The sequence below is a fragment of the Musca domestica genome, unplaced genomic scaffold, assembly GCF_030504385.1.
Source record: "Musca domestica strain aabys unplaced genomic scaffold, Musca_domestica.polishedcontigs.V.1.1 62, whole genome shotgun sequence".
In the NCBI taxonomy this organism is placed as follows: Eukaryota; Metazoa; Arthropoda; class Insecta; order Diptera; family Muscidae; genus Musca; species Musca domestica.
The window spans coordinates 3,452,848-3,466,955 of NW_026712369.1; the positions used below are offsets into that span (position 1 = coordinate 3,452,848).

The 14,108-nt window shown below is 34.9% G+C and overlaps 1 protein-coding gene across 1 annotated transcript; it reads right to left on the bottom strand.

Annotated features, from left to right (window-relative positions):
- Positions 1-237: 237 nt before the first annotated feature.
- On the bottom strand, positions 238-12,285 carry LOC101891581 (angiotensin-converting enzyme-related protein). The gene is made up of 6 exons (XM_005183158.4): positions 12,128-12,285; positions 11,486-12,059; positions 7,407-8,119; positions 6,993-7,348; positions 3,631-3,803; positions 238-467 (listed from the first exon to the last, which is right to left on the bottom strand). Exons 1-6 carry the CDS (start codon positions 12,194-12,196, stop codon positions 430-432), a joined length of 1,923 nt encoding a protein of 640 aa, XP_005183215.1. The 5' UTR covers positions 12,197-12,285; the 3' UTR covers positions 238-429.
- Positions 12,286-14,108: the final 1,823 nt, after the last annotated feature.

Genomic DNA, 14,108 nt, shown 5'->3' on the forward strand with positions numbered 1-14,108 from the left:
ATGGAAAATAATGTTTAAAAAATCCACGCCTATGGATTTGATAGTCCATGGAATATAATGTTTAAAAAATCCACGACTATGGCTCTGATTATTCCAGCTTCAAAACTCATTTTTCATGGACTCATTGTCTCGATTTAAAATATCTCATCGTCATTACGTTCTTCCTTAGCACGTGGCACAGATGTTAACAAAATGCTACGTCAGTATATATTACCAAGTGAAATATAAACAAATTAATTATTCAGATTTTGTTTTTGATTTTTGTTTTGGATTACATGTAAAAAAATTGAATTGAGTATTGACATTAACACATCTTCACAATTGACATAATTTTTTCGTAAGTACATTTCAATAAATTCGAGTTTTTAAGTTATCCGGAAGTATTATTTATAGATTTTTGAACAGTTTGTCGCCTTGATGAGCAAGTAATTACACCACAGAAGCCTTGGAACAGGAATGAGACACTTCTAAAAATATACAAAGAAACAAAAACATGTGGTTGTATTAATAAATGTGTATCATTCAAAAGTTAATTTTAAAAAATAAATAATAAAAACTTCCACCATTTGGAAGGAGTCTACAAAATTTCTAAAAAAAAAACCCTTTGAAAAATGCTGCTAAAATACCGAATATAGGAATTTGCCATTATATTGGGGCCCATACGAAGACGTGAACCTGTATGTGCAATTTTTGTCATAGGCCATTACGATATTCGATATAGTTCCGGTGAATAATATAGCTCAAATCATTAAAATACCGAATATAGCGAGGCTCCGTTATATGGGGCCTATATGAAGACCTAGACCTGCATGAGCAATTTTCAGTCATAGGTTGTAGTACCCATTTGAAAATTCAAATACGAAATTTGATACAATTCTGGTGAATAATGTCGCTCAAATTATCAAAATACCGAATATAGCAAGATACCGTTATATGGAGGCTATACGAAGACCTAGACTTGCATAGGCAATTTTCTGTCCTTTTGGAAACATCAAACATGAAACCTCATTTCGCTCGGAGGCTAGAGTCCATACTATGGTAGAGGGTATAAAAAACTTATTCAAACTGTTGGAAGTTTTGTGAATTGTTGCCCTGAAGAGGCGTGGCATCTTTTATGGTTCTTTCCAAGATATATCTAATATGTTATATGTTGCAAACAGTTGATTTTCCGGGTTTCTTTTGTAACAGCGGCCATCCAAGATTTTTTAAAAATTGAAAAATTTAATAAAACAAGTAAAATATCCCATCCTTGAGTTATGACTGAAACTGACAAACTGTTGATCCTTTATGGGGGAGATTCCAAAGCAGTTGGCCTATTCGTATCTGACCTAAGATTGATATAAATATTACAATGTGCCAGATTTGGACTATATCGACTACTCCCTATACTTTATATGAGATACGTGCAAATTTTTGAAAAATGTGGAAGTATGCGTGAGGTAGCAGTATAGCGGACCGAAGTATTCCAATTTTATACTATATCTAATACAGATACAAATATTGGTATATGCAAAATTTGAACGAAATCGAAAATTTATATCCAATTTTATGGGAAATCATAAATTCTGATAAATTACATATTCATATCAGATTTTTGAAAATATTTAGATATAACATGTTGTAAGGAATCACCGACTTGTTTCGCAAGTTATAAAAGTACTGCAAATTGTGACCCTTTGTGGGTGAGGTACCCGAAGGAGTTTGCAGATATGTATCATCATCTTCACAACAGATACATATTTGGATGTGTGAAATTTGAAGAGAGTTGGAAGCTTTTTTTAGCGTTTTGTTTTTCAAAAATCTTGAATTCTTGTGGGGGAGGTACCAGAAGAAATGGTGCGATCTCTACCATCCTTATAAGAGATCTTGTATTGATGGAAATATTGAGATGTACCAAGTTTGAATGGATTCGGACCCTATGTGGGGGAGTTACCAGAAAGATTGGGCCAAAGTGTCCCATCTTTACACCAGACCTTGGATGTGTGTAATTTGAAGACAATCGGATGCTTATTTCAGATTTTATGATCCTTTTGGTTATTCAAAAATTTGACCCTTTGTGAGGGAGGTACTAGAAGAAATGATCCTCTCTGTACCATCTTTATAACAGATCTCGCCTTAATGGAAATATTGAGATGCACCAAGAGCTTCATCGATACTTAAAATTTTGACCCTATGTGGGGGAGGTACCAGAAGGATTGGACCAATGTGTCCCATTTTCACAGCAGACCTTGGGTTAATAAAAATATTGTGATGTGCGTAATTTAAAGACAATCGGGTGCTTATATCGGATTTTATGATCCTTTTGGTTACATACAATTTTGACCCTTTGTGAGGGAGGTACCAGAAGAAATGGACCGATCTCTACCATCTTTATAACTGATCTTGTGTTGATGGAAATATTGAGATGTACCAAGTCTGAATAGAATCGGATGTTAATTTCGTAGTTTATGAGCTTCATAAATATTCAAAATGTTGACACTTTGTGGGGACGGTACCAGAAGGAGTGGACCGATATATTCCATCTTCACACCAGACCTTTGGTTGATAAAAATATTATGTTTTGTGTAATTTGAAGAAAATCGGAGTCTTTTTTTTACATTTTATAAGAGTTATAATTATTCAAAATTTTGAGCCGTTGTGGGGGAGGTACTTGATGGAGTGGACCGACATTGTCCATTTTCTCACCTAACCTAGTACTGATGCAAATATTAGGATTTGCAAAGGTGGAGCAAAATCTGATCATCCTTTCTCTTTCTGTGCAGTAAATGATTTTCTTTGAAAATTTTGACATTTTGTGGGGGAGGGGCCAGAAGGAGTGGACCAATATTGCCCCTCTCCGTACTCGATCTAAGTTTGACAATAATATTTCGACGTACGAAGTTTGAATCAAATCAGATACTCCCTTCGAGAGTTATCGTGTGCACCGGCCAGCCAGACAGACGGACCCATGGACATCTCTAGATCGACTCCAAATGCCCTAAAACGAATTTCGTCCAAAGAGACCTAGGGTCTAAGACCGTTATCTCGATGGGACACGTTTTGACCGTATTAAATGATATATACCCTCCCTAGGCATATGGCTGAGGATATAAAATTTATAAAGGTAAAATTATTACTAAAATTATAGTAATTACCGAAATTTCAATTGAGCGACCAAAATAAAGTAGTCATCAAGACCTAATTGAAAAGTCATCATTTTGCGTTTTAATTTTCCCGATATTTGTCGGTAACTCAAAAAATGAGTTGGAGAATCGCACAAAAAATTTTTAGTGTTCGAATCTAATGAAATATCAGAGTAAATTCTCTTGCTATGAGGTATTCCCAATTTGAGCTACATTCCGAAAAAAACGTTTGATAAACCGATACTAGTAACTATAAAACTCTAAAGGTGCACGAGGGTACATAAAAAGCGTTACACCAAGGCTAGACACATTATTGTCAAATTATAAGGGGAAACTACGGATGGATTCGGGTGCGGCTCTGGCATCCCTTTATGATGTGTCATAAAATATACCATGCGAAGACTTCATGCTGCTTATGTACCCATACCTTAAAATGTTTAAAATTATCAATTATTAGACATCATACAAACGAAAAAAAAAATTAAAAATAATCCACATTTTTACTTACTATCGGTAAGACCCCATCCAATTTTGACTTTTTCTTTGCGATTTTCCTCCTTAAGCCACACACGCAGTGGTTCAAAGTATTCGAGCAAAGCGGCTGGATCCATGGTAGTATCACCGGTAAATTCTTTCAGGACCTCAGTCCAATGACGTGATGCACCAGCTGTTAAAAAGTGGCTGAAAAATAAAGCAATACACGATGTTAAATTTATGACTGTGAATTTTTAAAAATATTTTTTGAGGATCAAAATATCAGGATCAAAATTTATATAATTTTTGAAAAAAGAAAAATTAGAGATTTAAGAAATATAATTGTGTATTCGTTAATAATATTTTAATGTCCCACAAAGCTATAATTGTGATTCTTTTAAGAATAAGTTTCTACAGCCTTTAGAGCTATAATCAAGAGTTTGAAAAGATCTATAGAAAAAAATGTATACCCTACACCACATAGTGGTAAGGGTATTATGTATTTGTGCATTGGTTTGTAACATGGAGAAAGAAGCGAGATAAACCCCGTAGTTACATTTGAGAGTCTTCATAGAATCATTTTCTGAATCGATTTATGCATGTCTGTCCGTCCGTCCGTCTGTCCATGTATTTATGAGAACAAAATGCAGGTCGCATTTATTATCTGATTGGGACGAAATTTTCCAAAAAATATTTGTTTGGCCCAAGGACGAACCCCATTGGAACTGATGAGAATCGGTTAAAATTTAGACATAGATCCCATATAAATCTTCAACTGATTGGGAGTTAATTGTGCACCAAATTACCAATATAAGTCCAAAAAACCTGAATTTTGGTACATTCCACCGAATGCAGTGTAGAAGCAAGTACATCAAATTTGGTTCAGATATAGCTATAGCTTCCATATATATGTTTCATCCGATTTGGTGTTTAAGTCCCTCGCATTCGTAATATGCACTCGACAACAATGATATTTGGTACCAAATATCAGATACAGCTCTGAAAGAAGTGTATCAAGTTTTGTCAAGATCAGTTCACATTTGAATATAGCTCCATATATATTTCCTCAACCGATTTCGGGTTAACCAAATAGCCAATATCAGTCCAATTGACCTGCATTTTGTACATCCGACCGAATTCAGTCTAAAAGCAAGTACATTCAATTTGGTGGAAATTGGTTTAGATATAGCTATAACTCTCATATATATGTTTCATTCGATTTGGTGAATAAGTCCTTCACATTCGTAATATACATTCCACAAAAGTGATATTTGGTACCAGATATCTTATAGGGCTCGGAAATAACTTTGCCAAATTTTATCGAGAACGGCTAAGATGTGGATATAGCTCCCATATATATCAATAATCCCATTTCGGCTTATTTCTAAAAAAAAATCCACGTTTATTGGTGGCTCTTGAAAAAATATTTTTAAAAACTCCACATTTATTGGTGGCCCTTGAAAAAATATTTGTAAAAAATCCACGTTTTTGGTGGGCCTTAAAAAAATATTTGTAAAAAATCTACGTTTTTGGTAGCCATTCAAAAAATAATTTTAAAAAAATATTTAAAAAAAATCCACGTTTATTGTTGGAACCTGAATAAATATTTTTTAAAAAATACACGTTTATTGTTGGGCCTTGAATAAATATTTAAAAAAAATCCATGAAGAAATATTTTTAAAAAATTCCCGTTTATTGGTGACCCAAATTTTATCGAGATCGGCTAAGAATTGGATATAGCTCCCATACATATCTCTAATCCGAGTTCAGGTTTTTTGTACAAATAATGGCTAATATCAGCCCAAATTGAGTGAATTTCGGAACGTACGTTTCCATTTTGTGGAACTCGGCTTCGATAGATATTTTTTAATATAATCCTTCTCGAAGTGATATCATTCACTCTATAGCAATGTTATTTGGTATAAAAGATAAAAAAGTCTCCGTCAAATTTTGTGAAAATCGATTCAGAATTGGATATACCTCCCATATATTAGTTCCCTCTGAAACCAAACTAATCTACTCTGAAGTCAAATGTTGATAGGTAGTATCATCTGCTTCAAATAAATTTTTTTGTTACTGGAGCTCTACTAAATATGCATAGTGGTGTAGGGAATCATATAGTGCGCCCCGTCCAATTTTTTTACTTTTCCTTAGTGGTTTTATTTATAATTTCCCAAGTTCCTTCCGAAAAAATCCAAGGCCTACCATTTTATAAATTGAATCTATTAGAGATTTTATTTCTAGAACTATTTTTAAACGAGTCTGCAAATACCATGCTTTAAAAAGCCACTTTGATAGGGGCTTTTAAAAGATGCTATTTGAAGACTCGGTTAAGGATCTTTTTCAAAGTCTTCTAAACTCATACAAAGACATAGAAGTGTAAAGATAGGACAAGACAGGGTCAAGATATGGTAACCCTGTGAAAATAACTCTGTTGTTACGATATCGTGACAACATAGTTACCAATGTTAACTGGTTTAAACCGCTAAGGCAATGTGCAAATTTTCGGAAAGGTCCATGGAATAGAATTTCGAAACCAAAATTTTGGATTTTTCAAATTTTTATTTGTTATCTGTTTCTTTAATTTTGGTTTTTGCATTTTGTCTAGTCTTTACCATTTTAGGTCTTTGACTCATAGTCGTTTTAAAGGCTGGATTTTAAAAAGCTGGCAGCCTTTGGATTTATAAAACTTTAATAAATCTGAAATTATGGATTTTTTTATAGAATATTTGTCAGGGTCTACTACACCTATAATAGCGGATTATTTTAATTATTTTATTTCAATAAATACTGGTCCTTAAGTTTTTTTAAATATTTTTAAAGTCTCACAATTCCTAAAATCTTGGCTATTTTGGGGAACAGCGGACATTAACTAATGAAGTTTTTAAAGAGCAACGGAAAATATTGAAAATTAATTTCAGAGAATGTTTAAGAGCATTTGTAGCTCCATCTTATATATTGAAAATTAATATCAGAGAATTTTTAAGAGCATTTGTAGCTCCATCTGAATTTTTTGTAAAAATATTTTCTAAGGACTATTAGAGATAAAGCGGACATTAAAGGACTATTAGAGATAAAGCGGACATTAAATATTGAATTTAAAAAAAAAAATTTTTCAAGGCCTTCCGGACCTATAATCGTGATTTGTTTTAGGATTTTATTTTAAGGCCATCCAGACCTTTAATCCTTTTAAATTGTATTTTTAAGGAGTATCGGAATATATTGTCGAGTTATATCAGAGGATTTTTTTAAGGGCATTTTTACCTCCATTTTAGCTTCTAACCCTAAAATCTTGGACTATTAAAAAAATCCCCAAGGACTATCAGAAACATAATCCAGAATTTTTAACGAATATTATTTCAAAGATAATCCATCAAGTATTTTTGTTCCTCTTACCTGAAAGCACTTCCGGCTTCCTTGCTCTTATAAATATCACAATTATCCAAAGTTTGGTGGGCATCACCTTTAACATACTGTCCAGCCTTCGAACACATTGCCTTGTGGAACTGGAATTGGAATATGTGGGCGGCAAAGTAACGTAAATATTCAACATCGGCAGATACATGATATTTGGCCGGGGGATCAAAATCACTGTCGTTGCGAGAAATTGGCGGTTCAATACCCGAATACTCGGAACGCATTTGCCAAAAGGCACAATTCCAATTGTGTTCATCGATTTCATTGCGGAACACGGCATAACGATATTTGTCCATGGTATAGGCAAAGGGGAGGAAGACGATTTTCTTGAGAGACTGCAAAAAAAAGGATTTTTTTAAGTAAAATATTGGAAAAAATAGACATTTAACCTACAGTTCTAAACAATTCATTGATGCGACTCTCCTCATCCAATTCAGCTTGCGGAGCTAGGCCAATGGTGTTTAAATGCTTGGCCGATGATACGGACAGGGCAATAACATCACCCACAGCCTCATGAAAACCGGGATTGGGGGCACCTCTAAACACCGTTGGCTGTTTTTCATATTGCAAATAGTACTGGATGTGACCCAATTCATGATGGACCACATACAAATAGTGTGTATCAACTTCGGTGCACATCTTAATACGCACATCATTATCCTGATAGAAATCCCATGCGGATGCGTGACAAACAATTGTACGATCTTTAGGTTTCTCAATGACACTTAAATTCCAAAATGACTCGGGCAAGGCACTCATACCCAACGATTGGAAAAACTCATCACCCAATTCGAATAATTTCCGTACACTGTACTGTTGTTTCTCCATCTCAGCGGTGACATCCACGAATGGTTTATTCGGAAAGGGTTTAATCAAATCAATAATTTCATCCCACTGCTGACCCCACATGTTACCCAACAAATGCATTGGTATATTTCCATTGGGTGATACAATCTCTTCGCCATAATGTCGGGATAATCGCTGACGTACATAACCATGCAATTCGCGATAGAGGGGCAAGATGGCTTGAAAAACGTCGTCGAGATTTTTCTCAAAATCTGGATCCTCATACATGTGCACCCAATACTCAGCGGCGGAGGTGAAATCTGGAAGGGGAGAAAATAGAAAAAAAAACATTAGAAAAGGACTTTAGGAGGTGTGAAGGTCTTTTATTCTTAGCAGTCCTTCTAATTCCCCTTGGACCATTAAAACTATAATCCCCGGGTTTTAAGAATATTTTCTACTTTTTGAGACATAGTCGAGGACTTTTATAATAGACTCTCAGATCCATAATCGAGGATTTTTTAAAAATATTTTTTTATGAATTCTCAGAGCTATACTCGTGGGGTTTCTCTTAATATTTTTCGTGGACAACTAGAGCCATCATCCTGGATTTTTTAAAGTTTTTTATTAGAATATTAAAGCTAACCCGGCGGGGCCGAATATATGATACACCACTTTGCATATTTAGAAGAGCTACCGTAACAAAAGAATATTTTTGAAGTAGATCATACCATCTATCAACATTTGGCTTCAGAGTAGTTATAGTTTGGTTTCAGAGTGAGCTAATATATGGGAGGCATATGCAATTCTGAATCGATTCTCACTAAATTTGACGGGGATATTTTAATCTTTTATACCAAATAACATTGCTATAGAGTGTAGGATATGACTTCAAGAAGGATTATTTTAAAAACAATATATTTCAGATATATCAGTCATTATTTGCACAATATCTCTGAAATCGTGTTAAGGATATAATGGGAGCAATATACAAATCTGAACCGATCTCGATAAAATTTGGCAATAGTATTTCTGGGCTGTATCTGATATCTAGTACCAAATATCATTGTTGTCGAATATATATTACGAATGTTGGCGACTTAAACATTAAATCGGATGAAACATACATATGGTGGCTATAGCTATATCTGAAACGATTTTCTCCAAATTTAATGTACTTGCTTCTAGACTGAATTCGGTCGGATGTGCCAAAATTCAGGTAATTTGGTCTGATATTGGCCATTTGGTGCGCAATTAACCCGAAATCGGTTGAAGATATATATGGAAGCTATATCCAAATCTGAACCGATCTTGATAAAATTTAGCAAAGGTATTTCTGGGCTGTATCGGATATCTGGCAACAAATATCATTCTTGCGGAGTGAATATTACGAATGTGACCGACCTAAACACTAAATCGGATGAAACATATATATGAAAGCTATAGCTATATCTGAACCGATTTTCTCCAAATTTAATGTACTTGCTTCTAGATTGAATTCGGTCGGATGTGCCTAAATTCAGGTCATTTGGACTGATATCGGCCATTTGGTGCACAATTAACCGGAAATCGGTTTAAGATATATACGGGAGCTATATCCTAATTTTAACCGATCTTCATAAAATTTGGCAAAGGTATTTCCGAGCTCTATAAGATATCTGGTATCAAATATCATTGTTGTCGAATGCATATTACGAATGTGAGGGACTTAAACACCAAATCGGAGGAAACATATATATGGAAGCTATAGCTATATCTGAACCGATTTTCTCCAAATTTAATGTACTTGCTTCTAGACCGAATTCGATCGGATGTACCAAAATGCAGGACCTTTGGACTGATATTGGCCATTTGGTGCACAATTAACCGGAAATCGGTTGAAAATATATATGGGAGCTATGTCCAAATCTGAACCGATCTCAATAAAATTTGGCAGAGGCAGAGGTTGTGTCTGATATCTGGTACCAAAAATCATTCTTGTGGAGTGCATATTACGAATGGTACGGACTTAAACACCAAATCGGATGAAAAATATATATGGGAGCTATAGCTATAACTAAACAGATTTTCACCAACTTGTATGTACATGCTTCTAGACTAAATTCGGTCGGATGTACCAAAATTCAGATCATTTGGGCTGATATTGGCCATTTAGTGCACAATTAACCCGAAATTGGTTGAGGAGCTATATCTAAATTTGATCCGATTATCACCAATTTCAATAGAGATCGTTCTTGGGACAAACAAATATTGTTTGGAAAATTTCACAAGGATACATGGACGGGCAGGCGTACAGACTGGCATGCATATATCGACTCAGAAAGTGATTCTATGAAGATCCTCAAAAGTGTCTATGGGTCTATCTCGCTTCTTCTCCATGTTACAAACAAATTCACAAAGACATAATACATGTAGGGTATAAAAATATATGCTCATGGACTCGTAAAGCCATAATCGTCGATTTTTTCAAAGAAAATTTTCAATGGACTCTTAAGGTGAGAATACATAAAATGTTTTTTCAATGGCTTAAGTCATCGACTGGCTTCTCGGGAAAGGAACACAGAGGCTTAGGGCCTAAATTAAACTAAATCAACCTTAAACACCTTTGTTCCTCTGCGAAGAAGCCAGCCGATGACTTAAGTCAGTCAAAAAAGTATTTTATGTACTCTAACCTTTAGAGTTAAAATCGTGGATTTTTTCTAAGAAACTTTTTCATGGTCTTTCAGAGCCATAATCATGTTTTTTTTTTTTTTTTTTTAACAATTTTTCATGGACTCTTAGCTTTAATCGTGAGCGTTTTTTAAAGCATATTTTTAATGGACACTAATCCTCAATTTTGAATTTTACAAAGAATATTTCTTCAAGGATTCATCGAAGCAAAATCCTCTACGAGGAAACCAGTCCATGACTTAAGCCAGTTAAAAAAGCTTTTTATGTACTCTCACCTTTAGTGTTATAATCGTGGATTTTTTTCAAAGAAATTTTTTCAAGGACTTTTAGAGCCACAATCGTGGATTTTTTTGTGAATACTTTTTCATGGACTCTTAGCTTTTATCGTGAACGTTTTTAAAGCATATTTTTAATGGACACTAAATCTCAATCCTGATTTTTACAAAGAATATTTCTTCAGGGATTCTTCGAAGCATTTAAAAGTGTATTATATTCATGGACACTTAGAGCCAAAATCGATAATGGGTTAAAGTGTATTATATTCCTGTACACTTTGAGCCACAATCGTGTATTTTTTTAAAGATTATTTTTTCATGGGATCCTCAAGGCATAATCATGGATGTTAAAGACAAGTTTGTCATAGACACTTAGAGCAAAAAAAGTTGATTTCTTAAGGATATCTTTTCGTGGAATCCCCCTCAATTCATGAGTTAATTATCCTGTAAGATGGTATTATATCAATCCAATCAAACCGTATTAAGAGTGTCACATATATCCCCAAAGCTTCCTAAAGATTATACTACAATTCCGCTTTGAATCCCTTAATTGAATTAATTGAACTCGCGGATGTAATTCCTAGAAATATTGCAATATTTCATATGGCTGATATAACTTATCATTTTCCCTCTATTTTCGTATTGCCCTCTGGGTCAACAAACATCGAAATGTGTCGTATAACATCCATCAATCTAAGAGATAAGTGAATCATTACAATTAGAAAATTGATTAGAACTACTTACTATTCAATTTCGCCGCCTTGTTACTCAGCTCTATATATTTGGCGAAATTATCTCGCATTGGTGTGCCAGCCTTGTCGTACCATTCCTTCCAGTAATGGGCCAACTCTTTGGGATCACGACTATTCGAGAGGCGTTCCTGTACATGTGGCTCCAACGTGAGACTGCAATCCTTGGGATCCTTGTACGAACACACTTTGGTATTGGCATAATTCGATTGCATACTACTGACGGCATTTAACATGGTATTGAAATCTTCGGAACTTAGAATTTCCGCACCAATTTCACCGGCATATTCGGCCAACCGTTTCAGGCATGGATCGGGTAGTTCTTTATATTTTTTCGTTCGTACCAATTGGGATGCCTTGAGATTTTCCACTGCATTGCGGGCACTCACCGCAATCATATTCAGGCGATTTTCCTCGGTGACATTGGTGTTATAATCCCAGGCGGCCAAGAATTCTTCACGACGACGTTGTCTTAATAATTCTCCTTCTCTTTGGAAGAAATCACGTACTTCAGGAAAATCCCCCGAACATGTATCCGTCGAAGTCTCGGCATTGACAAGGTCAAATGGCTAATGGAAAAAACATAAAAATTAACATAATTTTCTCTCACATTTTTATTTAATGCCACCAAACTTACCATTGACCCAATGAGAAGAAGGGCAATAAACCCCAACCATATAGCCGGTACACACTTGCTGGACCTCATTGTTCCAACTGAAACATATGCAGCTGTTGAAGCTTAAATATAAACTGAATTCTATTTTGATTTGGAATCCTGACTGTTGTTAATAAAAACCTGTTCCTTATCGCCGCCGTTTTGCTGATCTGTGCAAAAAAAAAAAACCGGTGTCTTTCTTATCAGGTGGCGGATTGTTCGGCAGACTAAAAAAGAAAATAAAATAAAATCAAATGAAAACAAAACAAAACAAAGGTGACATGAGCATCTTTACCCCCCGCAAATTCCAACCATATGAAATGAGAGCGAGAAAAACGTGCAAAAAAGACTGCATGAAATGCATTTTGTATGTCATGCGCATTGCATATTTTGTGGGATGTGACATTTCAGATGCAGTGTCTATAACATAAGGTGTGTTCCTTAAATCCAATATTCTTTAAAAAAAATATATTCTTTTTAAAATAAAAATTGTGGGTCTATTTGTAAAAATCCAAGCCATTAGAAAATATTTTTATACCCTACAACACTATGTGTTGGGGGTATTATAAGTTTGATTGGGCCAAAAATTATGTAACACCTCGACATATTGATTTCCTACATAGGGAAGTATATATGGATCTTCCTATCTCGCCGAGCAGAGTCGATCTAGCTATGTATGTCCATCCGTCCGTCTGTCCGTCTGTCCATGTTAATTTGTAATCACTCTACAGGTCGCAATTATAGTCCGATCCTCACGAAATTGAAAATGGAGGTGGGGTTATGATCAGAATAGAACCCTATTTGATCGCGAGATAGAGCTTAGGGGTGGCTAGAAGTCTTCCAATTTTAATGGTCATCGGATAATATTTAGTGGGTGAAATAGACCATAACATTTGTGTTAAATAAAAGTAAAATTTTCCATTAAACCGCGAATATTTTTAATCCCGACGAAATCACAAACAGACGAACGGGTAAATTCTGACCGTTTCGTCGATGCCGATAGTTAATATATCGGATATATAGCGAAATATATACAATATGTATATACAAAGGAAGGGGATGTTAGCTATAATGCTTATATCTCAAGAATGGCTAGACCGATTTTGACAAATTATGTCAATTCAGAATGCCCTCTTGGCATAAAAGTATAAAATCTAAAAAAATCGCGCAAAAAGATGTCAGTACTGATGTTAATATAGGTTTTGTAGTATTTTGTGATATTTTTTTATTTTTTCATATTGTTATCGCATGCGATTTTTCCACATTGACTAAAAATATTGAAGTGTATATTTTGTAATATTTTTTTTAACTTACAACACATTTTGGCGTTATTATATACAGATTGCATTTATCGTCAGATCCTCACGAAAATTTTCATAAGGGTAGGGTTAGGCTCAGAAAATACCAACATTACTTACAGGCGATATCCGAAATACACAAAAGGCGAACTTCTGACTTTTTATGCTGATTTCGTTGATGAATATAGCCAAATATCGTAGACAAGCAAATCATATAGATGAGTCTTAATTTGGAGATACAGAGGGCCTCTTCCTTTTGGAGATGATCACAAAATATTTAGAGGTTCAAATGAACCAAAAACAGAAAAAATTTCCTGATCACACAATAGTAGTACAGAGAAGAATACTAGCATTTTGGCTGACCATTGGATTATATATAGCTGTAAAATGGACCACAACAACTAGCAGCACGACGGAGTGCGTAAATATTGGGCAAATGTCCCTGGTCAAAATGCTCTGGGTAATATATGGACAGTGCTCCGTGACATAATTTCAAAAGCGAAATCTTCCAAAATAGGTTTGGACATAAGAAGGCTTCTAACATATTGTTGTGTTGTAGGGTATCACATGGTTGGCCCCGCGCGACTGTAGCCTTTGCTTACTTGTTTATAAATACTGAAGAATGGCCATAGACAAATAGTCTAGGAAAGGTTAAAAAACGACCA